Source organism: Globicephala melas, chromosome 1 (assembly GCF_963455315.2).
Source record: "Globicephala melas chromosome 1, mGloMel1.2, whole genome shotgun sequence".
NCBI classification, from domain to species: domain Eukaryota; kingdom Metazoa; phylum Chordata; class Mammalia; order Artiodactyla; family Delphinidae; genus Globicephala; species Globicephala melas.
The window spans coordinates 47,007,069-47,026,910 of NC_083314.1; the positions used below are offsets into that span (position 1 = coordinate 47,007,069).

General features: G+C 50.3%; 1 protein-coding gene across 1 annotated transcript in view; it reads left to right on the top strand.

The window, feature by feature from the left end:
• NMNAT2 (nicotinamide nucleotide adenylyltransferase 2) overlaps positions 1 to 19,842 on the top strand; it is a 196,013-nt gene that overhangs the window by 149,861 nt on the left and 26,310 nt on the right. The window contains exons 4-10 of the mRNA XM_030849170.2: positions 4,871 to 4,959; positions 5,742 to 5,809; positions 8,001 to 8,079; positions 11,502 to 11,628; positions 13,186 to 13,266; positions 14,422 to 14,466; positions 18,584 to 18,660. Coding sequence (XP_030705030.1) covers positions 4,871 to 4,959; positions 5,742 to 5,809; positions 8,001 to 8,079; positions 11,502 to 11,628; positions 13,186 to 13,266; positions 14,422 to 14,466; positions 18,584 to 18,660 — 566 coding nt within the window. The remainder of the gene's footprint in view (positions 1 to 4,870; positions 4,960 to 5,741; positions 5,810 to 8,000; positions 8,080 to 11,501; positions 11,629 to 13,185; positions 13,267 to 14,421; positions 14,467 to 18,583; positions 18,661 to 19,842) is intronic.

Here is a 19,842-nt window from a genome sequence, read left to right on the forward strand (position 1 = left end):
GAAGGTAAAACAGAACCACCATAGTAAAAAGGAGGAGGAGAAAAAAGGTGGAAAAGGCCTTGGCTGTGGAGGGCGGGGCCTAAGCAGTGGCGAGGTTTCGGCACTGGGTGGGGCCTATGCTTAGTAGCCACAGGGCTGGAAAAGGCAGGGGTGGAGTGGGGTAGGGATTAGGTTCAACAGAACAGAAGGGGCCCAGGCGTGCCTCCCACCTCTGGTCTCAGAGGGGGGGGCACCCCACCTGGCAGCCCAGCAGGCTTCCTGGGCTCTAGTGGGCAGGACAAATGCCCTCCATTCCTCTCCTGCTCCTCCTGTCCTGGAGGGTTCCTCCCACCTGCCTCTCCTGATCTCTCCCAGCCTCTAAGCCCCCAGGACCAACCCAGCCTGGAGGGGACCTCTGAGGGCATAGGACCCAGCCAGAGAGAGCCAGGCAGACTTCCCTGGCCGATTGCGCAGTGGAAATGCTGGGCCCCCTCCCCGCTGATCCAAGCCCCCGAGGGTCCCTCCAGGCATGGGAAGCCCTCCCCCATCTCAGCCACCCCTCAGGGACTCTGGTCCTGTCCGGACTCCACTTCTCTTCCACCCTCAGTCCCCCCATGTCCTACTGGTTTGCTTGGGGGTTCTTCCCACTTCCTTGGGTGTTGGGGTCTCCCACTAGTGTCCGGCAGAAACCCTACTTGTGGGGAGACACGAACTCTGCGTCTTCCCACACCACCGTCTCGACTCCTCCAAGATTAAGTCCCTCCAGTTTCTTACTTGCCTGACATTCCATTCAAATTAGAGGATACAAAGGCAACAAGTGACTTGCAGAATATAAAACCTAGCGCTATTGGTACAGGCATAAAGGTATGGCCTGAAATATTGACGACATGGCATTGCATTGACACATCCAACTGCAAAGCCCCAGAGGCAAAGCAAACAGAATGTCTGGAGAGAGGAGGAAATCCATTGTCCCTGAACATTCTCTGGGAAGTTTTGATGGGTCATCTTCTTCCTTTATCCCTCATCACCTGGCCCAAAACTTCCTGCCAGGAATGATTATCTCCTTTAAGGCAGGATTTTTCACCATCTTCACTACCCCTCTGTGAGTTTTTCTTCAAGCTCAGAGCATGTCACTCCCCATGTTCAATAGCCTTCAATGATTCCCTATTATCTATACTTTTCATCTTTATGGTTATTGTCAATGCATGTCTATTGTTCTCAAACTTTAGAGAGCAAAAGAATCACCTGGGGAAACTAATTTTAAAAGTAGACTAAGTCCCAATCCCAGAGATTTCGACTCAGTAACTCTGGACGAGGACCTAAAAATCTGCATTTTAATAGCCTCTCCCTGGTAATTCCAACGCAAGTGGTCCATAGGATGCATGTTGACCAAACAGTGGCATAAAGTCACACTCCTTGCCTGGCTTTCAGGACCCTTTGAAGTTTGATTCCCACTTGCTTAGCCAACAGTACCCCTCCCTCACCCTCACCCCACCCCTACCAGGTCCCCTACAGCCTAACCCTAGTGGTTAAGACTAAACCAGTTGATAAGCATACTTTAAACTGTGCAATTTCTGAATATTTGCTGGAACTCCTCACACTCCTTGGAAAGACAAAATTACCTCTCTTGTCCCTTTTCCCACGTGCCCTAGTATCTCACAGAGTTGTTCAAACTATAGGTTGCCACGCATGACTAGGGAGTGACCAGCTTTTTATTTAAATTTGTAATTACTAGGATAGAATGTACTAGAAAATATTGTAACATGTGTTTCAGTTAATTATACATAAACATACATATGTATGTATTATGCCAGGATATAAAATGTATTTCTTACTGTGGGTTGTAGTAAACCACCACCACCGACAACAACAACATTGAAAGCCACAGCTATAGCATTCACCCAATTTGCCTCTCATTAGAGCTTTCTGTTTCTCCATTATTGTGAACCTTTGGAGAATAATAAATAAAGCCACTCTTATCCCTCTAGGATCCATCATGGTATTTTGTGCTCAATAAATGTTAACTGAATTGATTTGACTGCATGATCACAATCATGACTCTTCTGTGTTTAACTATTTCAGATCAGGAATCCTTTTTTAGGGTGTAGGGTTGGGGCTATCCCTTTCAAAAATTGCTTCTTTGTGAGACAGAGAACTTTAGAGCATTGCCAGGGGAAGTGCCCCCTCATCTTGGCCAGAGGGAAAGGATAACATTTTCTAAGGCAATGAGGTTGCTTGGTGCAACCTATTTCCCTTGGAAATTCTGGAGTGTGGTCTGAGGAATGGAGTGGGTGGCTCTCCTGACAGACATGGCCCAGTGGAAGGAAACCCTAAGGGAAGGTGGCTACATGAGCTTCTAGGTATGAGCATTTGTTGAACAAGCATTACTCAATAGACAAGCCACTGTGCTGAGTGCTTAAGAGCGCAAGAAGTCTTTGGCATGGGTGACAGACTGAACTACTCGTGGATTGCTTTTCTTAAGCCTGTACAGTGTGTCAAGTGGCAACAGAACAAGCCAAGGTTGTTTGAATGTAAATCGTCTTACACTCTCCTTGCTTCTCACGTGCATGTTAACTGCACATCTCCTTTAGCTGTGCATTTGGGACCTCTTCTCTACAGCAAAGTCCCTGGCTTTGAAGAATTCAGTACAGAAGAGGAGTAAAGACACAAACTTTCAGAAACAATTTCCAGATCATATCCCTTGAACAGGATGCACAGGGAGCTAGTAGGTCAGTAAGTCCAGCAAAGGGGGATGTTGCCAGGGTAGGCATGCTGGATGAGGGGTGGAGCTGAGCTTCAAATGAAAAGCTTGGGTAAGTGGAGAGTAAAGAGAGGACACTTTTTCTAAGATAGGGAGATGAAGGAAGGTCTGCCTTATTGCAGCAGAGGGTATGTGACAGCCAAAGCCCATATGGAAATGATCTTAAGGAAGACTGGGGTATAAAGGGCAAAGGGAAGAGAGGAGGGGCTATAGAATTCATTCAGATATCCAAAAGGTTTTGCTACAAGGCCTTCAATTTATTCTTGACCACAGAATAAGATTTGGAAACTAGTGAAGCAATATCACTCTTTTAAAAAGCAAAGATGACACACGTTATGATGTTAGAAACTGACAATACTGAATGCTGGTGAGGATGTGGAGCAACAGGAACGCTCATTCACTGCTGGCAGGAATGCAAAATTGTACACCCACTTTGGAAGATAGTTAGACAGTTTCTTACAAAATTAAACATACTTTTACTGCATGTTCCAGCAATCACACTCCTTGATATTTACCTGAGTTGAAAATTTATGTCCACTCAAAAACCTGCACATGAATGTTATATCAGCTTTATTCATACTTAGTGAAAACTGGAAGCAACCAAGATGACCTTCCATTCGTGAATGAATAAACAAACTGTGGTACGTCCAGACAATGGACTATGATTCAGCAATAAAAAGAAATGAGTTATCAGGCCAGGAAAAGACATGGAGGAACCTTAAATATGAATTGTTAAGTGAAAGAAGCCAGTCTGAAGAGGCTACATAGTGTGTGATTCCAACTATTTGGCATTTTGAGAAAGACAAAACTATAGAGATAGTAAAAAGATCAGTGGTTACCAGCGGTTGGAAGGAGGGAGAGAGATGAATAGGTAGAGAACACAGTGGATTTTGAGCGTGGAGAAACTATTCTCTATGAAACCAATGTGGACACATATCATTATGTATTTGTCAAAACCCGCAGAACCATACAACACAAAGAGTGAATCTCAATGTAAACTATGTCCTATAGTTAATAATAATGGGTCAATACGGGCCTATCAAATGTAAAAATTATACCCCACTAATGCAAGATAGTAATAACAGGGGAAATGGGGTGTGGGGGGGGAGGTTGGAAGATGGGGGGACTGAATACATAGAACTCTATGTACTATCTGCTTAATTATTCTGTAAATCTAAAACTGTACTAAAAAAATAAAGTTTATTAATTACTTTCTTAAAAAAACTTTAAGAGATTTCACATCGAAAGAAAAAAAAGAGGCAAATGTGGTGAGAATTAAAATTTTTAAGAGAGCAAGCAGGGTGATCCTGGAAGCTTGCTTGTAAACTATACAGCCAGTTTTGCTACCCAAGCCCCTGTTCCCTTACAGAATCCCTCACCTACACAGTAAATCCACACCACCTTCCCTCAGCTGTGGTAGCTCCGGACCTGTTGGATTTGTACAACGAACCACCTTAGAAGAAAGACAGAACCAAAATCTTCATCACTTCTTAGTTTGCTAAATTGTCTCATGCAAATGAAATTGGGCTTGTCTGGTAAATTTGAAAAAGCAACATGATGACTTTTTTTCAGCAGAAAAAAAAGGCTTTTCTCTGGCCGAACTTTTCTCAACCAACTGTAATGTTGGTTTTCTGGTCTGATTGTTAATTCTCCCTAATTATGTAGAAGGCCCTTTAAGTTTGCTTTGGTGATTTTCCTCTTCTGAGTAACTCCATGAGGCAGTCAGCCCACCTTTCATATCATAAGAAAGCTTCTTCTTTTTTCTTTTTAAAAAATGACTCCTTCACTTCGGAATAATTTCCGCTTGTGATCATAATGGTTAATTCCAATCAGTTGCTCCTTTGGCTTTGAGTGAGGTGCTTGTTTTAAATCTCTCTGAGCTAGTCCAGCACTGGACCTTTAAACCTGGATTGATCCCCTTGACTTCTAAATCCTTTTGCTTTGGGGGCTGAAATCTGGTTCCATAACCTCTTGAATCACCAGTGTTTGCTTTGAAAGTCCGCACTTTCTATTTAAATGGCAAGAAAGATGGGAAATGAGCCTTACAGAGCTGAACGTACTGATTTCAATGATCACCTCTAATCCACACCTTTCCTCTTTAATAATGTGAGGTTTTCTTCTCTTAATTAGAAAGAGCCAGAGATTATCTACACAAAACTGGAAGGTTTATTGTCATTGGTGGGATTGTGTCTCCTGTCCATGACTCCTATGGAAAACAGGTGGGTTCCTCCTTTGCCCCTCTCCTCCCTAACCCCCCTTCCTGACCCGATGGTTCCTCTGATGTAAAACTGCTCCACTGCCATCTACAATTCCTGGAAACGCAAAACACCCATTAGCAGGTGTCCTGCTTCCCATCTCTGGACCACAGTCAGACCTGAGCGAATGGGGGTTGGGCAGCAGCTGGGAGGAACAGCTGCCAGCAACCAGGCCCAGTCAGAACTCATCCATGCCATGTGACTCGGCACGGATGCCAAACTGGGGGCTGGTTATGGGCTGGGCAGTCTTTCCTGGGATTTTAGGAGAAAAAGGCCTATGCCTCCTATAATCGGATTTAAAATTCATTTCCCTGCCCCTCCCTCCCTGTCACACATCCCAGAAAATCTAGAAGCCCTCCCAGACCTCAACCCCCTCTCCCAGATACAACTTGATGGGCTCTGGGGAAGGGACCCAGCCAGATGGACCCGGGAAACAAGGCAACACTCACCACGTTACGTCTCCTCTCTGTGCTGGGTACACACTGGCTTCTTCATCAGTGGAGGCTCACCTCTGACCCTGACGGGGGAGGAGAGTATACTGCACACACCCTCCATTCTTTCCCTCCCACCCACCCTGCCACTCTACGCTTGTGTGTAGCAGGGGGACATGTGGAGGGGTCACACCTTCATTCTCTGTCAGCACTGAAAAATGCTGCACTTTTATAATGGGCTGGCTTGGGATGGAGTCTTAGGGAGTCTGTAGGGAGCAGAGTGAGCCTCCCAACAACTGTTCTGTTGCTTCCCAGGGCCTTGTGTCGAGCCGGCACCGTCTCATCATGTGTCAGCTGGCCGTCCAGAATTCCGACTGGATCAGGTAGGGCTGGCCTGATGATGCCAGAGGTGGGTGGCCCAGGGACACCCTGGGAATGGGTGGAGAAAAGGAAGAGTCCCCACAGGAGTGGGGAGGCCAGGGGAGAGATTAACCGCATGCAGGCGATAATAACGTAAGCATTCTGGGGTGGCCTGATGACTTTATTTTTTAACCAATTTATACAGCCTGGGGAACTAAAGAGGGAGCTTTTGGTGTTTCATCTGCTCTGGCACGTTTGGATTCAGGAGTATGCTCAGAGCTTCCACAAACATCATTGGGACTGGGGTGAGGCAGGGCCAGAAAATCCGAGATGCCTCTCCACTTCCATCCGTACTCACTTCCATGAGCTGTCACTACCTTTCAGGGAAGGTCCCCCGGCTTTGGCTATTTTCCATTCCTGTTCAGGCTTCCTAGGGTCCCACGATTACAGTGGGACAGAGGTGTGGGGCGGGGTGGGGGTGGGGGCAGGTCCAAGCGCTCACAGCCTTTCCCTCAGACGGTCCCTGCACAGTTCTAAGATGGCAGACACCATTATCCACTGTGCTTGCAGTGTAATTAAAGCAAACCTCCACTAATTATGCTAATTATGCCCCCCAAAGCTCCTACAGTTATAATTTGCATGAGAAGATGACGTTTTTTAAAAAAATAACAATACACCATTTGTATTGTGTTCCCCCCCCGCCCCCGCCGTGGAAAAATAAGCAGCACCTAGAGGTTTCCAGAAAAGGAGAGAAATGAAGGGCCGCTGACCTCAGAATGAGGGATGCAGAGAGTTAGCAGGAAAGAGATGGGGTGGGTGGAAATGGGAGCAGTGAAGGAAAGCAACAATAACAGTTGAATAGTGATCCGTGCCATTCGTGCGCAGTGATTTGTGTGAGCAGTGCATGCCCTTTACAGACTTTCTCATCCCCTCCCTCCCCCCCGAGACAGAGGTGAGGTTGGGAGACAGCTCAGGAGAAGTCAAGGAGTTTGAGAGGGAACAGCACATCTGTGGTCAAGTCAGGGTAGAAATGGAGCCTCTTAGCACGGCACCTCATGATCTCCGGGGAAAATGGGGTCCAGTGGGGGAAATACTGAACAGGAGACTGTTACTGCTTGTATGTGATTAGAAGATTCTGAAATAACTCCCTCATTCATTCAACAAATATTCACTGAGCACTTACTGCCTGCCCTGCACTGCTCCAGGCCCTGGGAAAATCAGAATTCCGCGAATTGAGGTCACCAGAGAGGCTTGGAGATAGCTCTAGAGATGGGGCATGGGTGCGCAGAGTCCCTGGACATGGGGGAGCCTGTTTAGCCAGGTCAGGTGTCTGCCCATCTCAGGGGGGAGGGTGGTCAGGGATCTGGGGGCTCAGGGCAAGCTGGGTCGCTAAGTGTTTTCAGTTCACGAGATCTCATCTCTGGGAACCTTAGGTGTGCTGTGAGGTGGGGCTAGGGAGGGAATGCTCAACTGCTAAGGACGGGTTTGAGGAACGTACCAATTTAGCAGCTCATTAAGTTGGTGATTAAGCCCGAGTGCTGCATCCGTCAGGGGCTGGACCCCTGCTCACTTCACATCCCGTGTGCAGCAGGGGTTGGCCAGTCTGCGGGGCTGTACGTTCCGGTCTGGCTGCCGTGCCCACCTCCAAGCCCACAGGGCACCCCGCTGCACAGGGAGTCAGACATGGGCAGATTCCCCAGTTCAGGTAACTGCAGTCGCCACTTGATGAGGGCCTGGCTCATTTCATTCTTATCACAGTCCTATAAGGTCCAGAGGAGAATTCCCATTTTGCAGGTAAGAATAAGAGCAAGACACTATACTAAGCACTTTGCATAGAAAACTCATTGACCCCTTCTAATAACCCCGCAAGAGAGTTATTATTGTTATTCCCATTTTACAGATGGGAAAGTGAGCACCAAAAAAATCACATAACTTTCCCAAAGCCCCACAGTTGGGAAGGTCTGGTGCTGATATTAAACCTGGCCAGACCAGTACCAGCAACTGTTCATGTAAGCCTGTGTCAAACTCCTCTCATTTCACAGTGGGGAAACTGAGGCTCAGGAAGGTGTTTCAAGCCCATGTTTTACCTGATTCGAGGTCTAAGTACTTGGTATGACCAGGTCTGCTAAGCTTTTTGAGCCATGTCATTGGAAGGAACCAATAAGCAAAGAGTGTGAGAATGGAAACCAAGGGAAACATCTTTCCTATTGTCAGGGTGGACCCGTGGGAGTGCTATCAGGACACCTGGCAGACAACCTGCAGCGTCCTCGAACACCATCGGGACCTCATGAAGGTAAGCTGGGCCAGGCTTAGGGTTGGGTGAACCACGGAAGCCGGGCAGGCCAAGGAAAGGATGCTGCTGGCCTACTGACCTGTTGTTTCCTGCTTCTCCGCCAGCGGTGGGGGAGACCAGGCTCTGAGCAGCACCACGGAGGGCAGTGAATTAGGGACCCAGAGCAGCGCCAGAGGTTGCTTCCTGCCTTGTCCCCCTCCTCGATATGACTTGGGGCAGTTTTCATCTTCTGGCAGTAAGTTCAAGGTGGGATTCAGGAGACCACAGCTGGAAAGCTTCAGAAAGTGAGGAGAGAAGGAGAAGCGAGCAAAGAAAGGAGGAGAGAAGGGCACTGGGCAAAGTTACAAGCAGCCAGGTCCTCCTGCCACACCTCCTGGGGACCCATTGGTCCTCTTACCCCAGCGTAGGTTCCGCTACTGCCGTACTTCATACCCGCAGGCGTCATACTGTCATGCACACTCATTCCTCCTCACAGGAGTCCACGGGCAGACAGTGTTCTCATCTGTTTTTTTTTTTTTGGTTTTTTTTTGCGGTACACGGGCCTCTCACTGTTGTGGCCTCTCCCGTTGCGGAGCACAGGCTCTGGACGCGCAGGCTCAGCAGCCATGGCTCACGGGCCCAGCCGCTCCGCGGCACGTGGGATCTTCCCAGACCGGGGCACGAACCCGCGTCTTCCGCATCGGCAGGCGGACTCCCAACCACTGCGCCACCAGGGAAGCCCTCATCTCTGTTTTATTTGTGGGTAAAAGGGAGCACAGAGAGGTGAACCAGGGTATCTGAGGACACACAGTGACTGCCTAGCCCACACAGATGGCTGCCTAGGGCTTGTGGCCGTGTGCAGTGACGAGGAGCTGGTTGCTAGGTAAGCACAGGTTCCTCGCCAGCCAGCAGCACCAGTCAGCGTGTGCAGAAAGCGCCCTTCACAGATCGATAGCAACCCATCGACTCCCACCGTGCGGGGGTGAAAAGCGGTGCCGTCAATAGCAAGAAGCCTGACCCACCAAGACGAGCCGCAATCCATCCTCCTTGCCTCCGCTGACCCTGATGCACAGCCCTCCCCAGCCCCAAACAAGGATCAGAAGGGTATCATCCTGACACAGGGGCCGCCGCCATCGCATCTGTGTTTGCTGTCAGAGGGGCCTTTCAGAATCTTCTCCTTGGGGAGCTGCCAGCAGCCCCAATGCCCCCGCTCTCCACCTGCTGTGCACAGTGCTTTGTTTGAACAGATGTGGAATTCTGGGGCTGCAGACCATCCGGGATGTCAAGAGCAAGAGAAGTGGAGAGGACTAGCTGGCTGTTGCTTCATCTAATAAGCTTTTCCCCCATGGAATTGAAGAAAACCCATCTCCTTGCTTTCTGCTTTCAGAACCCTTCACACACATTCCGAGTCTTCCCTGGTCCCTTTGGAAGGACTCTGATGTAGGGTGGCCCTCGCTTGCTCCTCTGGGCTTGTCTCAACAACAGCAGTAATAAAAGACATCCCATCTTACTGTATAAGGATGTATCCGTCAGGAGACGCTAAGATTCGCAGACATCCTTTAAATCTCAGTGGCTTCACACTGGGGGCCTGTGCACCTTCTCTTCACCCAGGAGCCTCAGGCTGCATGATGGAAGGGAGGAGTCAGGGGCCCCGCAGGCATGCCTGAGCCCTGGCTCTACCGGCCAGAAAGCCTGGCTGCTGTTTTGCTGTCTAAATGTCTGGGCTTCCCGAGCCCTCCCTCTGTTACTCAGGCCCGGAAGCATGAGTCTGGGCCCGAGATGCTTGGCCAACGACCCACAGCTGTTGCAGTGATGCTCACAGGCCGGCAAAGAATGCCAGTCCTGATGGCCCCCCGCCTTGGAGTGGGAGCTTGGAGCTGCTTGTTAACTCCCAGTCTCCCCGGTCCCAGCATCAGGCCGGTGTTCCTGGCATGGAGAGTGGACCTGTTGGAGAGAGAGACATGGGGCTTCATAGGTGATGCAAGGCTTTGAGAATGTGGGAGCCTGTGGAGGGCAGAGCGGGGCAGGTGGCCAGCACTTTTCTTCTCCAGCATAGAGCAAGTCGAATGGGACAAATGATGCATGCGGCAAGAAGAAGAAAATCCTCAGCTACCAGACCGGTTATTTAATGAGAATGTGGCGTGTTCTTTTCTGGATGTGAAATCATAATAAAAAGGAGGCAGACTGTCCCTTCCACCCCACCAGCCGCAGCCGGACGGAGAATCCCACAAAGCAGGCTGAGAAGATGCTGTGGTCCCCAACCTCAGCCGGCTCCCACCTGTGGCTGCTTGCTGTCGTGACCATCTCCTGTCAGGAACATCGCAGAAGTGACAGGTCACCCCACAAGACAAACGCCTGCCCTTCCAGGGCTTGGAAGGACTCACGTTCTGCTCTGCCTGCACGGTGATGTGCGGAAGACGCCTTTGGAGGGTCACCCCAGTCCTGGGACTTGGTGTCCTCTGGCAGCTGGACTCAATAATCCAGAAAGGGTGGTGGGCCAGGGATTGAGGGGAAGCTGGCTTTCAGGGAAGGGACCTTGAATAAGCAACAGCGCTACGAAGCTAAACAGATTGAAAATTCACGCTTTGTTCCTCTGTTGCCCAATAGTTCCACTCCCCGCGGGCAAGGGGGGTTGCTTCTGGGTCAGCTGTGAAGAATGCTGCGTTATCAGCTCTGTGTTTTCTGTAGCACTAGAGAGGAGCAGCAGGCCAGATAACACAGGACAATGGATAATACACATAGAATTTCCGATTGGCTCTGGAATGTGTATTCACCCTCTGAGCAGGCGCAAGAGTTCCCAGAACGCCGCCCTCTTCCTGCAGCACAAACACACCCTGCTCCGCCTGGCACTGCTCCCCAGCTTGGCCCTGTCATTCGCGTCTCTGGCCTGGAGAGGCGGCAGGTGGTGATAGCGCCTGGTGTTTGCACGACCTTTCCCAAGCTTGCACAGCCCTTTTGCAGACATGACCTCATTTGAGCCCCACGAAGCAGGCAGGGAGGGCAGGCATGCATGTTCCACAGAAGGTCACAGCATGTACAAAGTTCCTGCCAGGAGCCAGATGCTCTAAAGGCGCTCTGTGTATGCTCGCTCGTGTAGTCCTGCTGCAGCCCAGAAGGGTGGCTCTTTTGCCTCTCTCTGTTAGGCTCTTGAGCTGAGGTTCCAGAGCAGGTAACTATCCAAGGTCTCACAGCCAGAAGGGGGCAGAGCTCAAATTTGACCCCAGTTCTGTGAAACAACACATCCCACGCGTTTCTCACCTCCTGCTAGCCTAGTGTGGTCACAGGGTGTGGCTGGATCTAGAACCCACCTCCAGTCCTCTTTCTCAGTTCCAGGACACCTCACCATGATGCACAAGCAGATGAGCGTTTGGAGATAACTGGGAAAGGCTTTCATAAGTCTCCTGGGCTAACGACACTGACTCTGCCCTTCTTCCTTCCCCCAGCGGGTGACTGGCTGCATCCTCTCCAATGTCAACACACCCTCCATGACGCCTGTGATTGGACAGCCCCAAAATGAGACCTCCCAGCCCATTTACCAGAACAGCAATGTGCCCACCAAGCCCACTGCAGGTAGGGGAACATTGGTGTAGAGCAGTGGCTCTCAAACTTCAGAATCGCCTGGAGGGCTCGTTAAAATCCAGATCGCTACGGGCGCTGCCCCAGAATTTGATTCAGTGGGTCTGGAAGAAGGAAGAGAATTTGCATTTTTAAAAAGTCAATGCTGATGCTCTGGTCCAGGGGCCATACTTTGAGAACTCTTAATGTAGGACATCAGAGAGAAATAGTCACAATAATAGAGACAGGAGCAGAGACAGAGAGAGACGGGGTGATGGTGTACATTTTAATATAAATATGATTGCCTTAAGTGGGAATTAAAGACAAAAGGCAGCATTTTTCTCTGCCTTTTCTAAGGAGGTTGAGGATCTTGCCAAGGTCACACAGTAAGGAAGTAGCAGGGCCAGGAGTCAAACCCAGACAGTCTGCAGCCAGAGTCCCACACTCTTAGCCGTCCCTTCACTGACAAAGAGCAGGGGTCCCCCAACATTTACCCAGCACCTAGTACTATATGCTTGCATGGTGCTCAGTGCTTTACACGGGTTCTCATTTAATGTGGTAGTTCTGTGATATAGATATTATATTCCCATTTACAAAGAGAAAACTGAGCTTCAGAGAAGGTGAGTGATTTGCCTAAGGTCACACAGCTCAAAAGTGGAAGAGCCAGAATTCATATTCAGGACTGTCTGATTCCAAGGTCCATGTTCTTCCTAATATTTTCTTCCAGGCCAATTGCAAGAGACAGATCCTGGTATTACTTTTCAAGCCTAGAGACCATAATCTATTTGGTTATCAGTCTATCATAAATAGGGTAATTCACAAGGATGAGCCAGAATTTCATAGTTTGCACATAGCTACGTTTGGGGGCTCAGAAAACTTCTCTGGATTAGAGCTCAGAAAGATCACTGAAAACCAGATCCTTCTCAGCCAAAGTAGGATGTCTGATTATTCTAAACACCATCTGAAAGGGAAGGAAGGCCTTTGCCCAGCAGAAATTACTCCAAATGAGTTCTTCGCCACAGGCTGAATCTCTGTGGATTTGGGTGTTACTGTTTAGTGTTGCGGGTGCTGAGGAAATGCACATGATATTAAAAAATGAAAAATGCAAACAGGGCACAGGCCCTCTAAATGTAGACTGTGATCCAATTTATGTTACGTAGACATATCTGCATTAATACACATAATAAAAATGGAAGAAAATAAAAAATATATGCATACTTTAGTGGTGGTTATCTCTAGCAGTGGAATTATGGGTGCTTTCTATTTTCCTTTTTATATATATTCCCCTTCCATATTTTCCAATTTTTCAACAGTGTAATAAACACGACCAGAAAATAGATTCCCATCTAGGGCTCAGAATGCTTGTGCCTTGGACTGGGAATGAGAAGAGGGAATTTGGGCTGTCATATTTCTGTTCTTTCTTTCCACCCTCCTACTGCCTCCATGACCCAACCCCTGCCCCTCCAGTGCAGCCCCACTGTTTACAGTGGCCCAAATGTGGGACTGACGCGAGTGTGAGTTGTGAGTGGTTCTCTCCGTCTGTCCCTGTCTGTCTTGCTCTCTCTCCCATAGCCAAGATCCTGGGAAAGGTGGGAGAAAGCCTAAGCCGGATCTGCTGTGTCCGCCCACCGGTGGAGCGCTTCACCTTTGTGGGTAAGGGAGCAAGGACCTTCTTTACCAATCCCGCCTCTTTTCTTTCCCTCCTCCCTTTGTTCATTCACCGGACAAGCCCCAGCACCTGCTGTAGGATGAGCATCTATAGAGCAAGAATTGGGAGAGAAGAGAGGATGTTACCAGGCCTGCAGGGCCAAGGTGTGATGGGAGCCCAGAGGCGTGATCATCCTGGCTCAGGGATCCTGGAGACCTTTTCCACTCCTCTCCTCTCCTTGGGCTGTTCTGGCCCTTCCCTCTAGAGAAGGTGTCCATCCGCCTGAGAGTTCTCAGAGGCCCAGCATCCTCCCTCAGGTCCTCCCAGCTCTGGCAGTGTCAGCACTCCTGCTGAGAGGCTAAGAACACACAAGCCCTTTCCTTAATTTTCTCCATTTTTTTGCTGCTCCCCTAAGGACTCAGCATAGATAAGAATAGCTGTCTCTGGGGCTCTTTCTCCTACAAACCCCAAATTCGGCTCTGCAGAGGAGCTGAAGGTCTAGCCCCCATTCCTTTGACTCTTTGGGGCTGACTTCTGCCATTTCTCAGATTTCCAATTTCCAACCTGGAATAGGAACCAAGAGGGATGGTTGAGGAGGCAGGGGGCCAGGATGGCGTCTCCACGGTGCTCTGCACGCCGTGTGCCCCGTGTGGGCGTGCACACTCAGAGCACATGGTAAAGCCTCTGTCCTTCACTTCTTTCCCGGGCTCTCCATTCTGCCACGTGAAAAGTCTCAGCGTACTCAATTTTGCTTGTTCTTTGAACCAGAACGCTGAACGGGAGAGGGCCGCCTCCGTGTGACACTACAGGCTGTCACCCTAGGTTCAAGGAAGTTGCTCTTGTGGCCAGCCTCCCCTAAATACAGAAGGAAACAAAAGGCGCTCAGCAAGAGCACGTGTGTGTCCGTCATTGGCAACCCAGCCAGGCTGTCCAATACTGAAAGTCCCAGAACAGTGAATCCTGCCTCTGGAGCCTGAGGAGATGCTCCGTCTACATTTTAAGCTGGACGGTGCTTTCCATTTGTGCTACTCAGATGTCCCTGCTCCCACCCAATCACCCCATCCTGGGTTCTCCCTCTGCGGAGTCTCTTGTACAGAACGCGCATCAGGTACGCGGAAGTTGGTTCCCTGATGCTTCTGCATTTCCTCTTTCCTCCCTAGATGAGAATGCCAATCTGGGCACAGTGATGCGGTACGAGGAGATTGGTGAGTGGGGCTGGGCAAGTGGGAACATTTGGAGCCACCGGCCTCCACCACGGGCAAAGTGGGGGAGGGGAGAGCCTTGCAAACCCTGGGTGGTGTTTGCAGCAGGGTCTGCTCTTAGAGGGATAATTGATTGTTCCCAAGCTAAGATCATATTCTTAGTTATCTCTCCTTTAACATCTCCATACTAGATTCAGGCAGGTTCCCAGGAGGTAGGATGGGACCAGTTGGCAATTTTCCCTTCAGAGCCTCTTCTCCCTCATTCAGAAGTCATGGAAGTTGAGTTCATTGCCAGCCAGAGAGACTCTTCTCTTGCCCAGAGCACTGTGCCTGCGGCAGAAGAGCTCCCTTACCTTCCTCAGCAGAGGATTCCGGCGTTTGGAGGATGAGGAGAGACGGGGCAGAAAGCCACACCTGTGACCTCCCCCGCAGCCTTGAGTAGAGACTAAGGCCCCGACTGTGTGTGAGGGCAGTGAAGGCCCCGGGCCAGAGCAGGTGGAGGGTGGTTACACGGAGCTGTCAGGATGGGAAGGAGCTAACCCCCCATAGAAGTGAGCTGAGTCCTGGGCAACCCTAGGAAACAAACCAGGAAACAGATCTTTCCAAGGTTCCAGAATAAGTTAGAGACACAAGTATCTGAAGCCGGGTAAAGGGCAGACAGCAAGAGTGGAGCTGGAGCTGATGCAGCTACCAGGTGACAAGGAGGGTCAGTGACAGTTGGAATGCTTGAAATTCTAGGATGAGGGGCAGCCTGGTGTCCAGCTGACACGCTTAATCTTCCACTCGAGCTGCAGAGATGCTCCAGGCACCCCCTCGTAGAGGTGGAGGTTTGGGGCTGCATCTGGGCACTGGGTTCTCCCAGGAGGCCCAGCAGATGTGATGTCATTTCAAGGAACTTCTCTGGGGCCTGTCCCCTGATCCCAGGCAGCGGTGCACCTGAGTTGGTTCGTATTTATTCGCTAGGGCCATTTGTAAAATTTTCAGGGATCTTACCAACCAGTGGTTAAACGCAGTCTATACTAAAAATTAAATTACATTAAGCAACAGTTAAATACATTGTATTCAAAACAAGTATTAAGTACTCAAAACTCCTCACTTCCCAGTTCTTTTATCAAGTTTTAATAGGCTTTATTTACCAGCACATGGCTGTCTGAGGACCACAGGAAAGAGCGCCTGCCTTTCTGGACGCTTCCCAAAGCCCGCAGGAAGAAGCATGCAACCCCAGGTTCCACAGCCCCAAACACCCCAAAGCCCTGCACTCCCCCTTCCCTGCGGTTCCACACCTGGCCAGGAACTACCTTCCCGGGGAGGAAGTCTTCTCGACCAGCCCAGCCGAGCTCAGAGCAGTCTTCAGACTTTCAGCTCTATTCCAATGTATATTTTCCTCCAACACCTTGTTCCAGGAAGAATGCATTGTGGCCCAGCTTCAGCTGGGATCTCTGTACCTTGCCAGCACCCAGGGCCCGTGTAGCAGGCTGTCCCGCCCTGGGGAGTTCCCCCTCCTACCGAGAGGCAGTGCAATGGGTGTTTGTTTACCCGGCCACGCTCCTAGCTCCTAGCACTCCACCTTTACCATCTCACTGCAGCCTTGCGAGGCGCAGGGCTAGTCTTAGCCCCATCTTACTCCTCTTTCAGAGAAAGGAAAGCTGAGTGGCCACAGCAGTCTGGATGGATTTGTGGCCTCGTGTGGTACAGGTGGCAGCTGCCTCAGTGCGCAGTGGGGAGTGGAAGGGGCTGCAGGGCCTGGGGCTTTGCATAACCCGGATTCCCGGGAGGAGAGTGTGGCAGGAGAGTGCTGATTCTGGCTCGCTGGATCCTGAACTGGGGAAGAAAGTTGGACCCAGAGGAGGTCCCAGGAAGGGAGCTTGCCTGGCCTCTAGACCACTGTGCTGTGAGGCCCTCTGGCTCACATGTCCCCTTTTTGAAATCCCCTTGCACGCTTCACAAGAAGGGAGAAGCCATTTCTCCTAGCTCAGTTAGCACCTATGGCTCCATTTCCACTTTCTTAACAAGCTGACTGCTCCCGGGGCCTGCCCCAGACCCAAGGCTTAGGGGCTGAAAACACGCACCTTAGTCTCAGATGATAAACCTGAGAAACCACTGCTGCCCTCCAGCGGCCACACGTGGGATCCCAAGCCCTGCCAGGGCCTCTGGCCTGTGACACATCCATCTGTTCCAGTGCTGCAAGCAAAGGTGGAAACCCCGCGCTTTAACTTGATCTGCTCTGGCTTTAAAAATAATCCTACATTATTTTCAAGTGAGAAAGTGAGTCTCTGGCTTGGGAATAGAAAAGAGATTCATTTCCATGGCTGTAGAGCAGGGTTTCTCAACCATGGCACTGTTGACACTGGGGACCAGATGATCCTGTGTCATGCGGGCTGCTGTGTGCTGTGGAGACGGCTGAGTGGCATTCCTGCCCTCTAAGCACAGTGGCACACCCCTCTCTCCGGTCTTGACAACCAGAAAAGTCTCCAGACATCGCCAAATTCTGGAGGCAAAATCGCCCCCAGTGGAGAATCACTGATGTAGAAGAAGCTGAGGACCAGCATGTCGTCCGGAGACCGCCAGCTAACTGAACTCTTAGGCCCACAGTTACAGAGCTTCAGCCTTTCAACAGAGAGCTGACCTGGAATTCTGGGTGGCTCCAAGCTGGAGACAGGGAACAACGGGATCCCAGAACGAGCCCAGTCTGGCTCCTCTCAGCCATCCGAAGGCTGGTGGCCTAACACAGAGGGAGGCACCATTGACCAGGGCCTCCATGCTGCAAGAGACAAGGCCACAATCGCCATCCCGGACTGCCATCCCAGAGCGCCCAGAAGGCTCTTAGACAGCCTGCCCACATGGCCTCTGCGGTCAGCCTGTCTGTTGTTCACTCATTCAACACATCCTGAGCACCTACTGTGCACAGGTCGCTCTGCCAGGCCCTGGAGATATAAAGATCAACTAAGGTCCCTGCGCATAAACAGACCATGAGACTACAGTGTGACGTGGAGGAGAGGGGAGAGGGGAGGCTGCAGGAATATTTAAGAGTTAAGACCCCAGGGCTCCATGGGGCTCCCTGAGTATGAGCTGCACTGACCTGGGACCGTGAGATGCTCTCACTGTCTGTCGCCAGCCCAGCAGCCTTCCACTCAGCCTGCAGCCAGGGCGAGCTCAGCACCTGAAAGTTCTCGTCAGGTCCCTGAGCTAGCTACAGGGTCTGAGGCGGGCAGAGCTGCCGCCCATCTCTCGGCCTCAGGGTCCAGGGTGGCAGCGTTCTCTAGAAGGCTCAGAGTAGGGCTGTCTCACTGTTTCAGGCAAGATACCCACAGCCACAGCCTTTTGATGGAAAGGCCTGGGATGCCAGGGAACCAGACGCACCACCTGAATCCCAGCCCAGGTGGAAGTCTCTCCCCACGTGGTTCTGAGAATCCCAGGATTCTTTTTCCCCCTGTTGCTCAGTGTTCATGCCCCGGTCAGTTTGCTGCCTGTTTTAAATGACAGTGGCCTCACTGGGGTAATTCAGAGTGAGCTTAATGAGGGAAGAAAAACAAATGACAAGCAAGAAGTAAGCCTGGGAGTCAGGAAAGTGGGGGGCAGCCTCACTTCTCAAGCCCTTTGCTGAGGACACTGGCCATGTAAAGAGAGGACGTCCGATGAGCTGAGCTAGCTGATGAATTGAGGGTGTACTCGGTGTCCCCTGCCCCCCATCACATCGGGTGCTTGTGACGAGACAAACCCCAGATAATGCACAGCAGCAGAGGAACCAAACTCCACGGGCACTTCGGTTTGATACGGAGCAAAGGAGAGACCCTTAGACCTCACACTAGGCATGTAGCTGGCTCAGTCTCTGTTTGGGTGACCAGCCATCCTGGCTTAGCATGGAAACCCATCCTGGAAACCCCTCAGTACCAGCAAACCAGGACAATTAGTCTCCCTCTCTGCTGCATTCGTCCTGCAGGGAATGAGGGTGGTCTGTAAATGAGCCTGGGGGAGGGGTGAGCAGAGGTGCCTGGAAGAACTGGGCTCTGGAGCCCCAAGGATGGGACACTTCTGTGTTCAGCGGGGGAAGAAGGCTGAGACTTGAATGTTTCCCAGGCCTCCACTCACTCCCTTTTCTAACTTTGTTCACCCTCCTCAGAGCTGCGGATCTTGCTGCTGTGTGGCAGTGACCTTCTGGAGTCCTTCTGCATCCCAGGGCTCTGGAATGAGGCAGATGTGAGTAGCAAGGTTATGGCCTGTGCACAGCTGGCGTGGGGATGGATGGGGAGGGACCACTCGACTTTGACCTGTAGACTTCCCTCCTCACACAGGAGGGCAATAGACAACCCATTCACATCATGATGGAATAAAATTCTCAAAGCAGCTCTACTCCAGTAAAAATTAGTTTAAAAAATTAAATTAGGGCTTCCCTGGTGGCGCAGTGGTTGAGAGTCCGCCTGCTGATGCAGGGGACGCGTGTTTGTGCCCTGGTCTGGGAAGATCCCACATGCCGCGGAGCGGCTGGGCCCGTGAGCCATGGCCGCTGGCCCTGCGCGTCCGGAGCCTGTGCTCCGCAACGGGAGAGGCCACAACAGTGAGAGGCCCGCGTACCGCAAAAAAAAAAAAAAAAAAAATTAAATTAAAAAAAAGAAAATTCTCACCTACCCCCAGCTTTATCTCGTCCTGTATTTTTATACTCACTCCTCCTCAGGCTTGCTCCTGGAAAGCCCCTGGGAAATAAAGCAATCTGAGTCATAGAATACCTTCTCCACATAGTGCTTGGAGGGTGTGTGCTGGTGGGGAAAGATGGGGGAGGGAAGAATTTTTTTTAAAAGACTTTGCCTTTTTGAAATTATTGTGTGTTTTGTTTTCCTTTGATTCTTTTGAAGAGGTGGTAAATACCACCCTAGAATTCCCTTAACAAGAGAAAAGGGGTCAAGAGGGGAGAAGTTAATAGCAAAAGGTCAGTAGGATCCTTCTGGCAATTGACTTGGGATAGAGGGAACTAGGAAGTTAAACTTATACCATTCAGAAGCTCATTGGACATCTTTTGTACCAGATCTGACAGAGATGGTCTTAAACTAGCTAATTCATGAGTTACTCACCCTTCAGACGTACATTCATTTTTGTTCTTTCATTAATTCATTCATCTGATAGCCAGAGCTAATGCTAGCTCCCAAACCCATAGCCCTTTGAAAGTTGGATTCTCAGGGCAGATATTCTAGACCTAGTACTTTTTCATTACTTACTGTGTGACCCCATGCAAATCACTCAACTCCTTTGGGCCTTGGTTGTTTTTCAAAAATCTATAGAATGTTATCTATAGCATTCTGAGATTTTTAAAGAAATAACCAATACAGTCCCTGCCCCCAAGTATCAGGTACCACCTGGTACCAAGCATTACCACCTGGTAAGATG